This window comes from Neodiprion fabricii, chromosome 7, assembly GCF_021155785.1.
Source record: "Neodiprion fabricii isolate iyNeoFabr1 chromosome 7, iyNeoFabr1.1, whole genome shotgun sequence".
Lineage (NCBI taxonomy): Eukaryota > Metazoa > Arthropoda > Insecta > Hymenoptera > Diprionidae > Neodiprion > Neodiprion fabricii.
Genome location: NC_060245.1, coordinates 6,737,642 through 6,752,988, shown reverse-complemented (window position 1 = coordinate 6,752,988; position 15,347 = coordinate 6,737,642). Strand labels below are relative to the sequence as shown.

General features: G+C 37.3%; 2 protein-coding genes and 1 long non-coding RNA gene across 4 annotated transcripts in view; all 3 read left to right on the top strand.

Annotated features, from left to right (window-relative positions):
• The window catches only part of LOC124185960 (failed axon connections), a 36,252-nt gene extending 26,249 nt beyond the window's left edge, over positions 1-10,003 (top strand). The window contains exons 2-4 of the mRNA XM_046577220.1: positions 5,954-6,292; positions 7,333-7,470; positions 7,711-10,003. Coding sequence (XP_046433176.1) covers positions 5,954-6,292; positions 7,333-7,470; positions 7,711-8,067 — 834 coding nt within the window. The 3' untranslated portion in view covers positions 8,068-10,003. The remainder of the gene's footprint in view (positions 1-5,953; positions 6,293-7,332; positions 7,471-7,710) is intronic.
• LOC124186595 lies at positions 9,309-12,814 on the top strand. Its single transcript, XM_046578426.1, has 3 exons — positions 9,309-9,326; positions 10,758-11,144; positions 12,728-12,814. The coding sequence occupies exons 1-3, from the start codon at positions 9,309-9,311 to the stop codon at positions 12,812-12,814; spliced, it is 492 nt and encodes a 163-aa protein (XP_046434382.1).
• Positions 12,813-14,017, top strand: LOC124186160. Of its 2 annotated transcripts, none has more exons than XR_006871573.1 (3): positions 12,813-12,839; positions 13,385-13,456; positions 13,892-13,940. It is a non-coding gene; the product is annotated as an uncharacterized LOC124186160 (long non-coding RNA). The 2 variants fall into 2 exon arrangements; XR_006871574.1 differs by lacking the exon at positions 12,813-12,839 and adding an exon at positions 13,170-13,203 and having other exon boundaries at positions 13,892-14,017.
• Positions 14,018-15,347: the final 1,330 nt, after the last annotated feature.

The window sequence follows — 15,347 nt, the reverse complement described above, 5'->3', positions numbered from 1 at the left end:
GGGAGCAGATTGCGGGACCTCGAACGTATAGGAGAGTGATGATCCCGAGCTGTGAATTCATCGTCCAATCAGCCCGAATGAGTGGCGGGAAGAATAGAATTTTGAAACCGTCGATGTTGAATGAAATTGGACAGCTAAATCGGATCAAAGTGCAGACCCCACTTTTATACACATTTTTGCGAAAGTGGTTTTAAATTCTGTTGTTCTGAATACATTACGATTCTTTTAAGTGCTCAGTTATGTCTGCTATTTTCTCAAAAAGAAAAAGAATTTAAAACTTCGCTGATATCGAAGTTTACTATACAAAAAAAAAATTGGGATTTGTTTAGCTTTGTGAAGTGCAAAACACCTTTCCGTCACTAAGACTGTAGTACGCGATGTTGTCGGTAGGTATAGAACCTAGATATTGAACGCCACCATAAATCTGAAGTTCTTCCGAAGAATGAACAGAAACGAAGAGAAAGATTTGAATTTTCAAACGAATTCAGCGAGCTGACCAAGTTGATTATATTAGATCCATGAAACCTCGTGTCGTGTTTAATTTTTCAGTATTTTTAACCTCCGCTGGAATTAGAGTAGAAGAGGAGGATCAATTCGCTCATACATCCGTCAAACATAATTAGTTGAATTGTTGAAGCTTGTGGCCGGAAATGACGTTTGATGTACTCAGTCAGTCAGTCACATCCGTGTAACCGATATATAACCACTTTTCAGAAGCCCTTGTGTGACATTCACTCGGGCCTCTACTCGACTTTGACAGTAGCTGTAGCAGTGGTGGTGGTAGCAGGGCATTACCAAGTTACATAAAACATTTCCCTTGACATACAATATATACGAAATTAGACGGTACCATAATAATGACCCCCTTTACGACGATCCCTTGTAAACGTCGATCGTGGAGCTTGATGCCACAGGGTACAGCAGCTCGGCTCTGGTGCGAGTGTGTAAATAAAGGACTGAAAAGTCTTTAAATTTCCAATGTGACTGTACCGGGTGTTCACGGTTGGTTGCTGCTCCATGTAGGCTGCGTTAGTCACGTGAAGCTAGGTGTCGGCTTTAAGTCCTGCAGTCGGATCTCACATTTCCGTCTCATCGATCGCGTAATCGAACATATTCAAACATTTACAGCTCCAAGCCATCCATTCCATTCTCATCAGAATTGCTGCACGCAAACTCGAGCCTGTATGGCTTAGGGAATATGTGTGTCACGCGTGGACAGACGAGGTGACTCACCTGAAACCCAACGCTGGACATGATGTATGGATGAAGAGGGTTGAAACAACCCCTAGACAATGCGCTTCGTCGTGACGGCGTCGGCCTTAATAATATAACTACCGTAGGAATATACTTATATACGCGTGTAGAGTTCATTTAAAATAGAAAAGATGGTCATCTTTCCCTAGTCTTGTTGTTGCTGAAAGCTGCAGTGAACTGTGAATATGCCTTTTAGCCCATTACCTTATCATACAATAATGTGTAATTGATGCGGCGACCTCAGATTGTAGGCCAACGGACTTTTCGGTCCTTATACTGCCATGGGTCAATGGGCCCCCTAGGACTCAGGTATGTCCATGTACAACATAACTTGCGGAGCATAATATGTTGTACACACGAATGTATAATGCCAGTGTGTATAACCCAAGTGTCTACTTCGTCATGGCGGGTGGCTCTAGACTCTGGACCGCGTGCAGGAGCTACAAACAACTCGAGTTACTCTAAACTGTTATTACTCCAGACAAATCGCCTCCCTTAACTGGTTCTCCGTACGTGATGTACTTGCACGAATTGCCCCGACTGCTAGATATGCGGAGCTCACCGTCGGAAGAACGGCTGACAGCTTTACTCACCATGAGAGGTTCGCGGTTAACGACGTGCAATAAGTGTGATGAATAGAATACCTTTTTCGTCACGTTGTCAATCTATGGAAGCCATTATCCCATACACATATCTTTACAAAATCTTCAAATCAAACTGCCGGTGATTGAACCAGGTAGAATTCTTTACTTTCAAACCTGATGTACGCCCAGTGTCTTGCTGCATGGACTGTATCGAATTTCATCAGAACGTTCCTTATTTGAAAAGCGACCACTCGCTAGAATCCAACACGTTGGGCATTCGCTTTTTGAGAGTCAGCTTCAAAATTTGAAATCATATTGAGCTACTTCACATCTCAGGTGTAGACAAATTAATCATTGATTATTTTATGGAGTTTCTGGTCGTGTCGTCATAGTGAGAAGATCCTAGAAATATCGATGAAACTTCTAACTGATTATGGACACTTATCCGCTTGGAGTGATGTGTCATGACATGAAATTTTTTCGTGGTTAACCGGTGATTTGTCCATACGTCCCATTCACACGTCAATTTTCATATCATGATGCGGTCCAAATATGAGTAGCTATCGATGGAAATCATGCTTTGGTTTAAAAGTGCATCGTTTCCTTGATAAGTAGGGAATTCTGTGTTAAAATTGAAAAATCGCTTCATCAATTTATCTCATACATCTGATATATACTGTTAGTATAGATGTACGAATACGGGCCAGCCTGTAACGAGAGACAGTTTAGAGCAGAGGATATGGGCTGCTGACCTCTCGAGATGCGCGCTATAGTGGCTCGCATGCATGCTCAGAGGTTCACAATTCCGGCTTTTATTAGACGCATCTCTTCTATATATATATACCGTATAATGAATGCTATTTTCTCCCGAGATTATTCTCTTTCATCTTTCTCGTTTTTTTTTCTTCCTTCATTTGATGCCGTTCACTGCTTGTAATCTGCTTGGTTGTATATTCCCCGTTCATTCTTTACCAAACGACCCTGATTCATTCGAACTGTAACGGCGTGTTCGAAGAAGTAGCAAACTAGGATATACATAAAATTGTATAAGTGGAGGTTTACGCTGAGTCTACTCATTCGCATACATATTTAGTCTCTCAAAGAGAAGAGTTTCAGCTCCATAATTTTCACGGTTCCTTGGTTGCGTGATATTGTGACGATTTTTCTTCACTCTGGTGTGTTTGGCATTCTTGTAAACTACACCGATGTGGTAGGGTAGACATTATTTTCTCCAATACCCACAAAAAAAAAAACTTTGGGGCCTTTTTTCATCTTTTGTTTGTTTACCCTACCTATACAACATCCAACGCTTAGCGGGTTTCTTGATTACATAGTCATCGGTTACTGCTGCATTTTTAACACGCATACCAAAGAGAAAATTGAGGTTAGTACAGTATAGGTAGAAATTGTGGTGATGTTTATTCAACTGTACTAATATGAAAATGTTTGGTTTGATGAGGTACTGTGTTTACTTTTGACCTTCGCATCCCTTTGGTTGCTGGTGAAATGTTCTTGGATTTACAAAACATGTAGAGCACGATACAAAACTTTTGAACTTGGATCAATCTCTCTTATGTCATCTCATAAATGTCAATGAAAAAGTGGAAACATGGCAATTGAACGTGTATAGAAATCTCCATTACGGACGAATGACCGCCATGGTGGATATAAAAATTTAGCAAAAAAGGAAAACAAAAAGAATTTAAAAAATCTCCAACGATTTTAATTGCGGCAATGATATAGCAAACATGATTCTGAGCAAACTCGAATAGCACAAGCCAAAATTTGACAATTTCAGTAAACATTTTATCGTTATTAAACGTTAAAAATGGTACACTCTGGTCTATTTGATCCGATTCTAATGTATTTAGCCTCATTTTGCTAGCTGACCAAATCCCTACAAATTGTTTGAAAAACATTCCAGAAATCTTACGTAATAGTTGCAACATGTTAATGTAATTGTCGAAGAACATCTGTTGTACCGTACTTACAAAAATTCATGTTCAACCACACCGAGACAAACCATTTGTTTTTTTCCGGCAATTCTATGGTGAACAAAACAATTCGAAACACATTAATTAAAAAAAAGAACAGAATAGTCTAATCGTTTCAAAAGTTCGAATTATAAAAACTTTCCTCAAATTTTTGAAATTTCCTCATTGTCAGATTCATTTCTATCACATAGCGGGACTGTGTTGCGTTTATTCGAGTAATAACATCAATGGCAAATAACATTTCTCGAGATTTTTCCAACGGTTTTTTCCTCCCTTCCTATAACTTCGTACGACGAGGACCATTCATTCCGAAACAACACACCCGATGGCGATGTGAACATTTATTACCGTCGGGAAAAGTAGGGGTACGGTTTTTGCCAACGTCGAGACGTCGCTCTTCGGATCTTCTCGTTCGTTTTGATTGGCTAGACACTCTACGAATCCGTTTCCGACCCGTCTTCACACACCGCATGCCTCGGATGTGTGCGCGTAGCTCCGTGTAGCTACACCGCAGGTAGAGTACAGCTACACAGTTTGCTCCGTTACAGTCGGTCAAACCCCTTTTGAGCTCTCAGGGCGTCCCTGTGGCCTGTGGATGGATAGGACTGGTAGCTCGGGCGAAAGCTGAGAGCGTCGAGCGATCAATACGAGCGTCGGCGACGTCGGCGGTGTTGCCAAGCGACGGAAGCTGCTGCTGCTGCTGCTGCTTGCTACGCGAGTTCATCGGCCTTTCTCCGTCTCTCTTCGTCCCTCTTTCACCCCTTCGCCACCAGGGCGACGTTTCTCGCCCCCACTCAGATATCCACCCGCGCAAGAGAAAATCCAAGCCGCAGTTGAGATTATTATTTAATTCATCCTATTCCGACTCCCTCTCCTCCGCTTCCTACCGACATTGTTCCACGCTCGCGTGCTGTTTGTTTCGTTTCGTTGTATCCTTTTGTCTTTTCGCGAAATGACGATTTTTTAATTCAAGATTGTATAGATTTTTTTTTTTTCTTTTTTAACGTGAATTTGTCCCTAGTAGCGTTCGTAAGAGTCCGATTTGACCCGTACGACGGAAAATTTTCTGTGGTTGAACTTCTTTGAGACTCCCGAGTTTTTTGACACTTGTTCAGAAAACTTTTTATTGTACTGCAGGTTTCGAAGATAACTTACGGTTTTACACAAATAATTTATGAATGTTCTCTGAAATATTATTTATAGTTCCAATAAAGCGTAATATTCTAAATTCCTGAAAATTGAGAGTATGCTATGGTATAATGTCGCTTATTTAACTGTTATTAGACAGTGCCTGCGCATCGTTGATTTGAAAAAATTTCAACCAGTGAAATTTTAGATTTTGCTTTACGCAATAATAATGCCAGAATACGAATTCCCATCATTGAATTATCACTAGTAGCGAAAATACATATTCTCGCGTTATTCTTGCACGAAACAAAACTTTTTTAATGTGTTTGTTCGGTATCGCATATAAAATTCCGCTATCTGTTGTGTTTCCACGTTAGTGATGGTTATAGGGTCTGATGATAGTCAACGTGCGTGACATTTTACTCAGTCGATAACGACTCACTACATGGCATCCTTTTAATGAGGCTGAACTTGGTAACGTTGGTGCAATTGCAACCATGCATTTCTATGAAAAAACGTTATTTTCAAACTTCGGGATTGTTTGGAATGCAGTAATTAGTAATGATGAAAACCATACTCATATTTTGCAAAGATAACCACTCTAGAATCAACGCAAAGTTGTAAAATATTGACTGCTAATTGCAATATTCCGTTACGTTAACGCAACTTTGACTTCGTGAAAATAAACAGTTTATGTCTGTTCCAAAATGCAAAATTTTGCAATAACCATTTTATCCACCAAAGATATCTCAGACATGGTTCACGAACAGTCAAAAAAAAAAATGCTCGTTCGTTATTTAATGAAAAAATAAATTTTAGAAAAATTTAACACCATTTTCGGTGCAAAACTCTATTATTTTATCTATGAAATTTGCTGAATTTTTTCTGTTGTGTTCCAAACGTCGGAGTTGTTTTTCAGAGATTCTTTTGATATTTTTCCGTAACATTATTTACGTAACCAACTATATTATATTTTTTCGTTTCTTTTTCCAGAATGTCGACCACAAGCTGAAATTCCGTTCCAAGAAGGGACAACTTCCCTTTGTTGAGCTGAATGGCGAAGAAATTGCTGACAGTGCAATAATCCTTCGGGAACTAGGCCAGAAGTATGGAAAAGATTTGGACGCAGGTCTCACCCCAGAGCAACGGAATATCTCTCACGCAATGATATCTATGATTGAGAACCACCTTGTTTGGGTTGTTTGGTGGTGGCGTACCAAAAATCCAGACCTGTTACTCAAAGGATTCAAAGTGAACCTGCAGCATGCATTTGGCACTCGCATTCCGAATGCGATACTAAACTTCTTCTTCAAATTCACATTCAGTCGCAAGGTGAGTTTCGTCTTATCTCTCTTACGGTTTGGTGTAGCATGAGCTGTGGGTTATAATATTGAGTTACTTGTGTGTTATCATAATTGTAAATGAATTATAGTATAATTATAAACTGACACCAAGCAATATGTAATATAACAGAAAATCGAATAACATTTCTCATCGGTACTTCCATACTGTTGTGCTAATAATAATTTTTTGGTATCATTACCATAGTTCATTACTCCATTGAAACTAATACACCATGTTATGTGGGAGAATCTTTAATATGTAATTCTTTGCGTTCTTTTTCGAATTAAACTATTACATCATACCTGAAAATTTTCTAATTGTTTGTGAATATTGCAAGTAGTTAGTGTAAAGTAGAAACTTCAAGTATTTATCTATGTTAATTAGTATCTGAAATTTTTTCACTTTTATACAATGCTTCGTTGTGTTTTGCTTCGTTTTATTCTAAACTAGAGATTAACGGAGCGTCAATATCCATCCTCAGAATATGATGTATCCAATATTTACTTAATGATTTTATTGAATGTTGCATTGATCAGCATTTAACAAGGTACGAATTATTTGAATCGACGAGAAAATGAGAACAACCTCTATCAACATTTTTTGTTTTATTTTCTTGTCGAGTTTTTTTAAAGTGATAATCGCAAACTTCTTTATTTATAACTCTGGGGAGTTATGAATAGTTGGTTCTCGTCTTTAAATATATTCCTTTTAAACACCAAGTAAATAAAATTGCAAAACAAATATGTAAAGAGAGCTTTCAATATTGAACAACTGTTGTCAAGTCTTTTGCAATACCAATTGAAGAACTGTAATATCTTTTTTTGTCCATCATACAACTTGTGCGTTAATGATTGCGTTTAATTTTTTTTTTTTTTTTCTATATTGACGTTCGTCTAGTTATTACACTTACCAACAGCTTTGGTTGATACCTAGATGGTAGACTAGAGGTAGGGTTGAGTTTGGGAGATGAGAGTGTGAAATGCAGCGTTGTAGCAATCTGTAGTGAATTGTACTTGGATTTGTTTCAGTGTGCACGAAAAGTCAAGGCCCAAGGTATGGGAGTTCACACCGCTGAAGAAGTCGCCCAGTTTGGATGCGACGATCTGAAGGTTCTCTGTGACATGCTTGCTGACAAGCCTTTCTTCTTCGGAGATGAACCAACTACGGTAAAATATTCTACATATTTCTTTACTTTTACAATAGATGGCAGTTTTTAATATTTTTCTGTGATAAAATAACACCTTATCACATAGTTTTCAATTGGCAAAAAATTTGAACATTTATATTATTCTGATTTTCTACTTTTGTCTTTTCTATAAAATTTGATTCTACTTTTTAAATTACAGTGCTCCGCTGTACAGAATGAATATTAATTGAAATATATGTTGTAACTTCTTTATGCACAGTTGGATGTTGTCGCCTTCTCAAACCTGGCCCAGATTTTGTACATCGAAAAGGATACTCCTTACGCGCTGAGGGACTACATGCAGGAGAGTTGCGCAAACTTGGTTGGCCACTGCTCGCGTATGAAGGAACGTTGTTTCCCTGACTGGGACGACATTTGTAGCACACTTGATTTGAACACGCATTTGCCAAAACCCGTGAAACAGGAAGAGAAAGAAAGCAAGGAGGAAGCCAAGGAGACTAAAGAGTCAAAGGAAGAGAAAGAGGGAGACAAGGAAAAGGCTGATAAGGAGGAAAAAGACGTTGAGAAGGACAAAGAGGTCGAGGAAAATAAGGACAAAGAAAAGGATGGTAAATAAACTGCTGCTATTAATATGCAGGAGTAAACATGAAGAATCGTTTTAATGGTCTGACGGAGAGATAGAGAGAGAACGAGGATGGAGGAGGAAAGCTCTCTACTTATAAACTGACACACAACCCATGTATACAATATTATTACTTCGGCCATTGTCATTTACACGTCATTATCAACATCGTTATTCATCATTGTCGACTTGTCGATCCATGTCCCCGTCCTCTTCTTTTATTCTCATCTAGTGAGGCTATTTTGCAAGCACGTAGGTAAGCGAATGAGTTAATGAGTGGATCGCAGAAAATCAGGCATATGCGTGTTGACAATTTAAATAGCGTTTCAACAATATACAAGACTACTTATTGTCAGATTAAACCACAATAACGAAACAAGGTTGAAAGTGAGATTTCCTACTACCAAGCACGATGTCGATACATAATTTCGACTATCAGAGTAACCGTCATCCGGTCCTTTTCTTTTTGTTATTCGAAACGAAAACAGAGAATAACGTATTCTTTAATCATGCATCAAATGCGAGGTATAAAAGAAATTTCCAAGTTACAATTTGTTTGTCTATTACATCATCGTGTGTGATGGGACGTAAGTTTTTAAGTGTAATTTTATTGTCGAAAGATATGAGAGAATGAATATTATTGTAAATATGAAGTTGCTCTGAACGAAAGTTACAGCTAAGAAACTCCATTAAACCTTAAAGAATAGCCTCATTAGTCCACTAGATCCAACTCAACGACGGCAACAAAATGAAAAATTTTGACACGTACGAGTATTTAAAAAAAATTTTTAAACTAAAAACGAAATCGGCGCTAGAAAAGAACATTTGTTAAAATTTTACTGTAGAAAATTTTCAAGTTGTTAGTATAGTTAGTGGACTAGAATAAACCAAAGCCTGGTATACTTTGAACGCAGGAAGACAAAAAAGAAAAAAATGGCGTGAGATCTCTATCTAGCAAAGCGTGCATGAATATATTAATAATATTAAATTCACGTCATACATTAATACATTATTTTTCCATTTTCTTTGTCCACTCTATTATATGAATCGTTTTCATCGTAAACCGGGCTCAAACATTTTTCATTCGTCACAGCTCATTCCCATCAGTACCAGTAGATTTTTTTACGTTTTTTATGAATAATCCAGACAAGCATTGACCCAATGTGACTATTCGTCAACAATTTATGTGTATATATATGCAATACACATAATTATGTGTATATATACATAAATAAATGGAACAAAAAAATTGTGTAAGTGAATACACCCGGAATACATAAGTAAAAGATGAACGCCATTTGTAATATGTAATAGATATATAATCGTTTTTAAAATCACGTATATAGACACACATATATAACTATAAATATATATATGTATGTATTTATACATCAAGTTTGACGTAAATTAACAAGATACACGTCAACGTGATGTGAATAAAATTTGTGCGCGGTGCGTAGGCTGAAATATAGTACAGTTCTAAACTGCGTAACATCAAAATAAGATATAAGTTTACCGAATGTCTTTCATACAGTAAAAGATTGACGTTATAGATATTTAATTTATCCTCGAACATCAAAGTGACGCTATTTCCCTAAGTGTCGCGCGCACGACACATCACGAATATAACAATGAAGACAAAATGAATTGTAATTAAGTAGATTATTATTATTATTATTATTATTATATTATTATTATATTATTATTACGATTGATTAAAATAAGATAGAAAAAATTAAAGTTTAAAGAAAACAACACATAACACTGTAAACGCGTTAGATAGACAAACCCAAGTATGTAAGGATAATGTAAGAATTAATATTATTCATAATTATTACATTATGACTGCTCGTTCTATGATCGGCGCTACGCATTTCATTGTCATTATATTGTATATCACCATTTATTAATTATATATATATGAATAAATAAAATGTGTTTATAAATAATAGCTGTACAATTCAATGTGTGTGCTGTCAGATTTCTTCAATTCTAAAAGTACTCCAGGCTCCAGCCCATGACTTCGATTAAATAATTCGAAATTCCTATTCTTGTGTCGTCTTGTGAAATTATAAAATATTTGATGGTCAATGTGATTTTTCGCCTTAAAACTGTTATAAATCAGTATCAATAAGTCAGTGATAAACCATATATATCATACATCGTACATCATACATCATACATCATATATCATACATAGCATTAAAGTTCGAAACCAAAGAATGGATGTTCGGATGTTCAGAAAGTGACGTCACTAAAAATTTTTTTTCTCTTGACGTCATCGATCTATAGTAATCGAAAATCAGCTAGCCGAATTCCTCAGTCTGGAGACAACCGCGCAGTAGAGCGGACGGATGAGAGTCGCGCTCCGCAAATTTCGAGTACCGGGTTCTCAACCTCCCGCATCCCGCGCTTCGGGTCCGCTACGTATTTCGAGTACCGGGTTCTCAACCTCCCGGATCCCGCGCTTCGGGTCCGCTACGCGGTGAAACTCGACTTCCAGGATAAGCGCTCCGTGGTTCCTGGTTCATGTTTACAATAAATTATTTCAATTCGTTTTTCGCGCAAGCCCAAATTCGGTAGCTGTCGGTCCGCTAATAAAATTTCTCGACTTCCAGGATAAGCGCTCCGTGGTTCCTGGTTCATGTTTACAATAAATTATTTCAATTCGTTTTTCGCGCAAGCCCAAATTCGGTAGCTGTCAGAAGCGAGAAGCGCGCTTCGCAAATTTCGAGTACCGGGTTCTCTACCTCCTGGATCCTGCACTCCGGGTCCGTTTGCTGGTGCAACTCGAGTTCCGGGACCAGTGCTCCGTAGTTTCCGCGCTCCAGGTCCGTTACCTGGTGCAACTTGACTTCCAGGACAAGCGCTCCGTAGTTTCTGCGCTCAAGGTCTACTACCTGGTGGAACTTGACTTCCAGGCCAAGCGCTCCGTAGTTTCTGCGCTCCAGGTCCACGACCTAGTGAAACTCGACTTCCAGAACAAGCGCTCCGTGGTTCTGGCTGTCCAGGTCCTCCACCTGGTGGATTTTGACTTCCAGAACAAGAGCTCCGTAGTTCTGACTGTGCAGGTACTGTACATGATGACTTTTGACCTTCCGGAGTGATTGCCAAGTGTACAAGTTTGATTATTGAAAACGTCATGTTTTGCACTATCAAACCAATATGCATGCATCAGATAACATTTCGATTCGAAAAAAAAAATCGAACGACCAAGATCAACAAATTGCAATTGGTGAGTGGTTGGCACTGTATACATAGGAATACATGACAATAACGTCGTTTAATTAGAACTAAAATTGCTGTGCGTAGTGTTTCAAATCTGTCAGCACTTAGCTGATTGTTCTGCGGTGTTTTTTGACGAAATTTATTGTCACAAAATCGCATTACGTTATACTTACATGCATGTGTAAACGTGATTTGTAGCTTTATGTGGAAAAAATCATACGGGCAGATTCGGTTTGCGTCACATGCACAAAGACGGTGTTAATTCTTTATACTGTGAAGAAAATAACAGATTTTTCGGGGAGTCATCGTGCCTCAGTCTCCCCTGCAACTATGTCATCTGGTAAAACACTGACAACGAGTAAGCGAACGCACGAGCACAATAACCAGTTATACTCGACATCCGACCCCGAGCGAGTGTTTTAAATCTAGTTATTTTTACTTCGCGCACCATTCTATTATCGATGTACCAAAATAACCCAAAAATCCGTGTATATCATATTAATTGTCGAGCTCTGACGTAAAAAGTAACCATTTGTACCAAAAAAATTTTGTACGAAAGTGAATGTGATTTAACGTTTTTTCGGAGTTTTTTACTTGATCGATGATAACAATACGTGTCAATTTAAAGTAATTTTATTTTTTACATTTCAAACAAAAATTACGCACTCTATCTTTCCTGCCAATTCGAGATTCCAGCGGCGAGGCGCTTCAATGGCCAGCTAGTAACTTCGCTATTTCGCGACAATTGATTTCAAGTAAATTTTCCTTGTACCGTCCAAATGTTAGTTAAAATACATTCGAAATGTCAAGAAGCTTCGTTAGTTATATCCCATTAAAAACAAAAAACCAACAATCAACGTTTCGCTTGAAAATGATCGTATTTGGTTGATTAAAAAAAAACAATATGTGTACTTTTCCCGATCGTTCATACGGCAGCATTTGAAGAACCCGATTTTCTCTTTGAACCACGTGAAAGATACTTTTTCTCCATTATCTGATTTTATTATTGACCTTTTTTCGGTATTACTTGAATATTTAGCTATATAATTATTGATTGCTTGTAGTTTTTAACCATTTGTAAACGATCATAGTACAAAATGAGAAATTATAATCATTTATTGTCATGTAAACAAATAACAAAGAGCTATGTTACTATTTGTGCACAGCGAGTATAACAGTTTTATAATATTTAATAGCAATTGTAATTATACATTATCTAGATTTTTTCAAACTTGTCATTATTACAATAAATTATGTCAATTTATTTTACGCGCGAGCCCAAATTCAAAAGCTATCTTTATGATAATAAAATTTCTATAATTTTTCATAACTTTGTCAATCTTCTTGGTAAAGTGTATCAATGAGAAAATAATATTGATCCTTATACAATATTTTTGTGCGTTCTAATACTGAAAATATTTATTAGTATTCGAGGTACAACCCGAGGTGGTTCGTGGTCGTCGTTGGCGGTGGTTGGAGGTGGTCGGAGGTGGTTGGCGGTGATCGAGGTTGACGAGGAGGACGAGGATTTGTGCTCGGTGAGTTCAACATTGTAATAATATTTAATGGCGATTGTAATTATATTTATTCCAAAATTGTTTAAATTTGTCATGTTCACAATAAATTATTTCAATTCATTTTTCGCGCAAGCAGAAATTCAGTAGCCACAAATGCGCTAATGAAAGTTATTATATTATTAATGATTCAATTGATTATATTGATCCTTACACAACATTTTTGATGTGTTCTTATACTGAAAATATTCATTACTATTCCAGGTATAACCCGAGGTGGTTATCGGTGGTTGTTGGAGGTGACTGTTGGTGGTCGGAGGTGGACGAGGAGGAGGACGAGGAGGAGGAGGAAAACAAGGTGGACGAGGAGGACGAGGATTTGTGCTCGGTGAGTAAAACAGTTTTACAATATTCAATGGCAATTGTAATTTTAGTTTATCTAAAGTTTTGGAAACTTGTCACGTTTACAATAAATTATTTCAATTCATTTTTCGCGCAAGCACAAATTTTAATCCTTACACAATATTTTTGATGTGTTCTCATACTGAAAATATTTATTACTATTCAAGGTATATCCTGAGGTGGTTGGCGGTCGTTGGAGATGGCCGGAGGTGGACAAGGAAGACGAGGATTTTTGTTCGGTGAGTTTACCATTTTTATAGTATTCGATGAAGTAGGATCAGGATCAGAAGTGAGATCAGGAGTAGAAGTAGGATGAGGGGTGGATGTAGAAATAGGAGTAGGAGTAGGTGTAGTAGTAGAAATAGGACTCGGAGTAGGAATAGGAGTATTCGTCGTAGTAGGAGTAGGAGTAGGAGTAGGAGCAGAAGTAGGTAGGGCGGGGCGGGTCGTGAGAGGGAAGGGGATCGGCGGAGGGAGGGGCGCGGAGGGGTGGGAAGGGGATATTATCATATGAAGTTATCAGTAATAAGCGATTGCGGGTAAAATATTAGTTTACTTTTGTAAGTATTTATGAATATAGCCTCTATGAATATTCGTTGTTGGTATATAAGGTCTGGCAAAGTACCTACTTTCTGTAAGAGATGTTGAAGATTTTTAACATAATTATGTTTCAGTTCTGTGCCCCACCTAGTGATCCGCTAGTACATATCCTCCGACGTGACATCGCTCTGCTACGTATGAAGAAGAAAAGATTTATTAAGATGCAAATTGCTCCTCTCTTCTTGCCATTGTGCTTTCAGCCATTCTTGTGCCGTGTGTTTAAAATTTAGGACAGTATGTAATATAGAATAACAGGTACAGCTACGAATATAGCACTACAATAAATCTTATAGAAATGAGCTCTCATTGAGATTTCTCTGTAATTATAACTCGACGCGAGAAGGCAAAAATCAACGTAATGCCATCTGTAAGGTAATTGGACTCGTATTTCCACTACGAGAACTCGTTGGGCATTTTGCGGTGAAGTTTGAAAAATTGTTATACAAGAAATTGAATAACTATAAAAATGGATGAAAAATATTATCTCTAATAGTGAATATAGCTAATACAGCTTTAACCGTATATCGATTATGTTAATGATCTATTGTGACAAGATCGGAATTAGATAAGCTCTCTAAATACTCTTTTCTAGACTATTAATTTATATCATGTATATGTAAATGTATATTTCTTCAGTTTATACAATCACTGCACTAGGATTACCCTTGCCATGTTTTATGGTGCGCTTGTGTAATTTGTATATTATTAACGTTACGTTTTACTCTATTTGCGACAAGTTGTGAGTGTTTCTAATTTCTTGGCAATTATTTATGTACATGTATGTGTATATATGTATATGTATACTTATGCATGCGTATATACATATATACACATATATAAAACTAGATTTTTACAATAAACACAGAGGTTTTAGTATATTCACATACGGATTTCTGTGTATAGGTATACTTGAACTAAAATATCCTTATCTCTAATACGGAGTTCTTCGTAATTCGCATTTGTTTTTGTAACCCAATGTCCTACATACGATGGCGAAAATCGAGATCCAACTTAACTGAGTCTTAAAGCCCTGTTGACATAAAAGCAGCTATTTGATAGAAATTATAGTTTGTAGTTTGCACAGCCCATTGCATGATATTTCAATTTAAATACATATGTTTCAATGTATTTAGGAATAATTTATCAAATATATAGAGGTCATGTGCAAATAATAAATGAATTGATTCGTCCGCAGTTTGATGTATTCATTAGAGCTTTAACAATAAATCTAAGCTTTGTTACTTCTTTTATTTTATTATGGATAATCAAAAACATTTCCGACTATTCGTGCTGTGGAAGCATGGGGATTAAACCAAATGTAGCAAAAGATTAGAAACAGTGTATATAGAGTACGGGTATTTTTCTAATAATGCAAACACGTGCCGCTAGCTTAGTTTTGACATATCTAGAATACCACGCCTTGCGAATTAGATTTCCATACAGAGATGAATAAGCGATTTTAAGGACTGCATTCTCGTTGTTGAATACTCTATGCCTCATGGGAAAAGAAAATCTGTAACGACGAAATTG

Bases quoted from the DNA above. Each gene is read 5' to 3' on its own strand.
- LOC124186595 (XM_046578426.1), top strand. The intron at 11,145-12,727 runs GTACTGTACATG...AATATTTATTAG, and splicing joins CCGTAGTTCTGACTGTGCAG to TATTCGAGGTACAACCCGAG.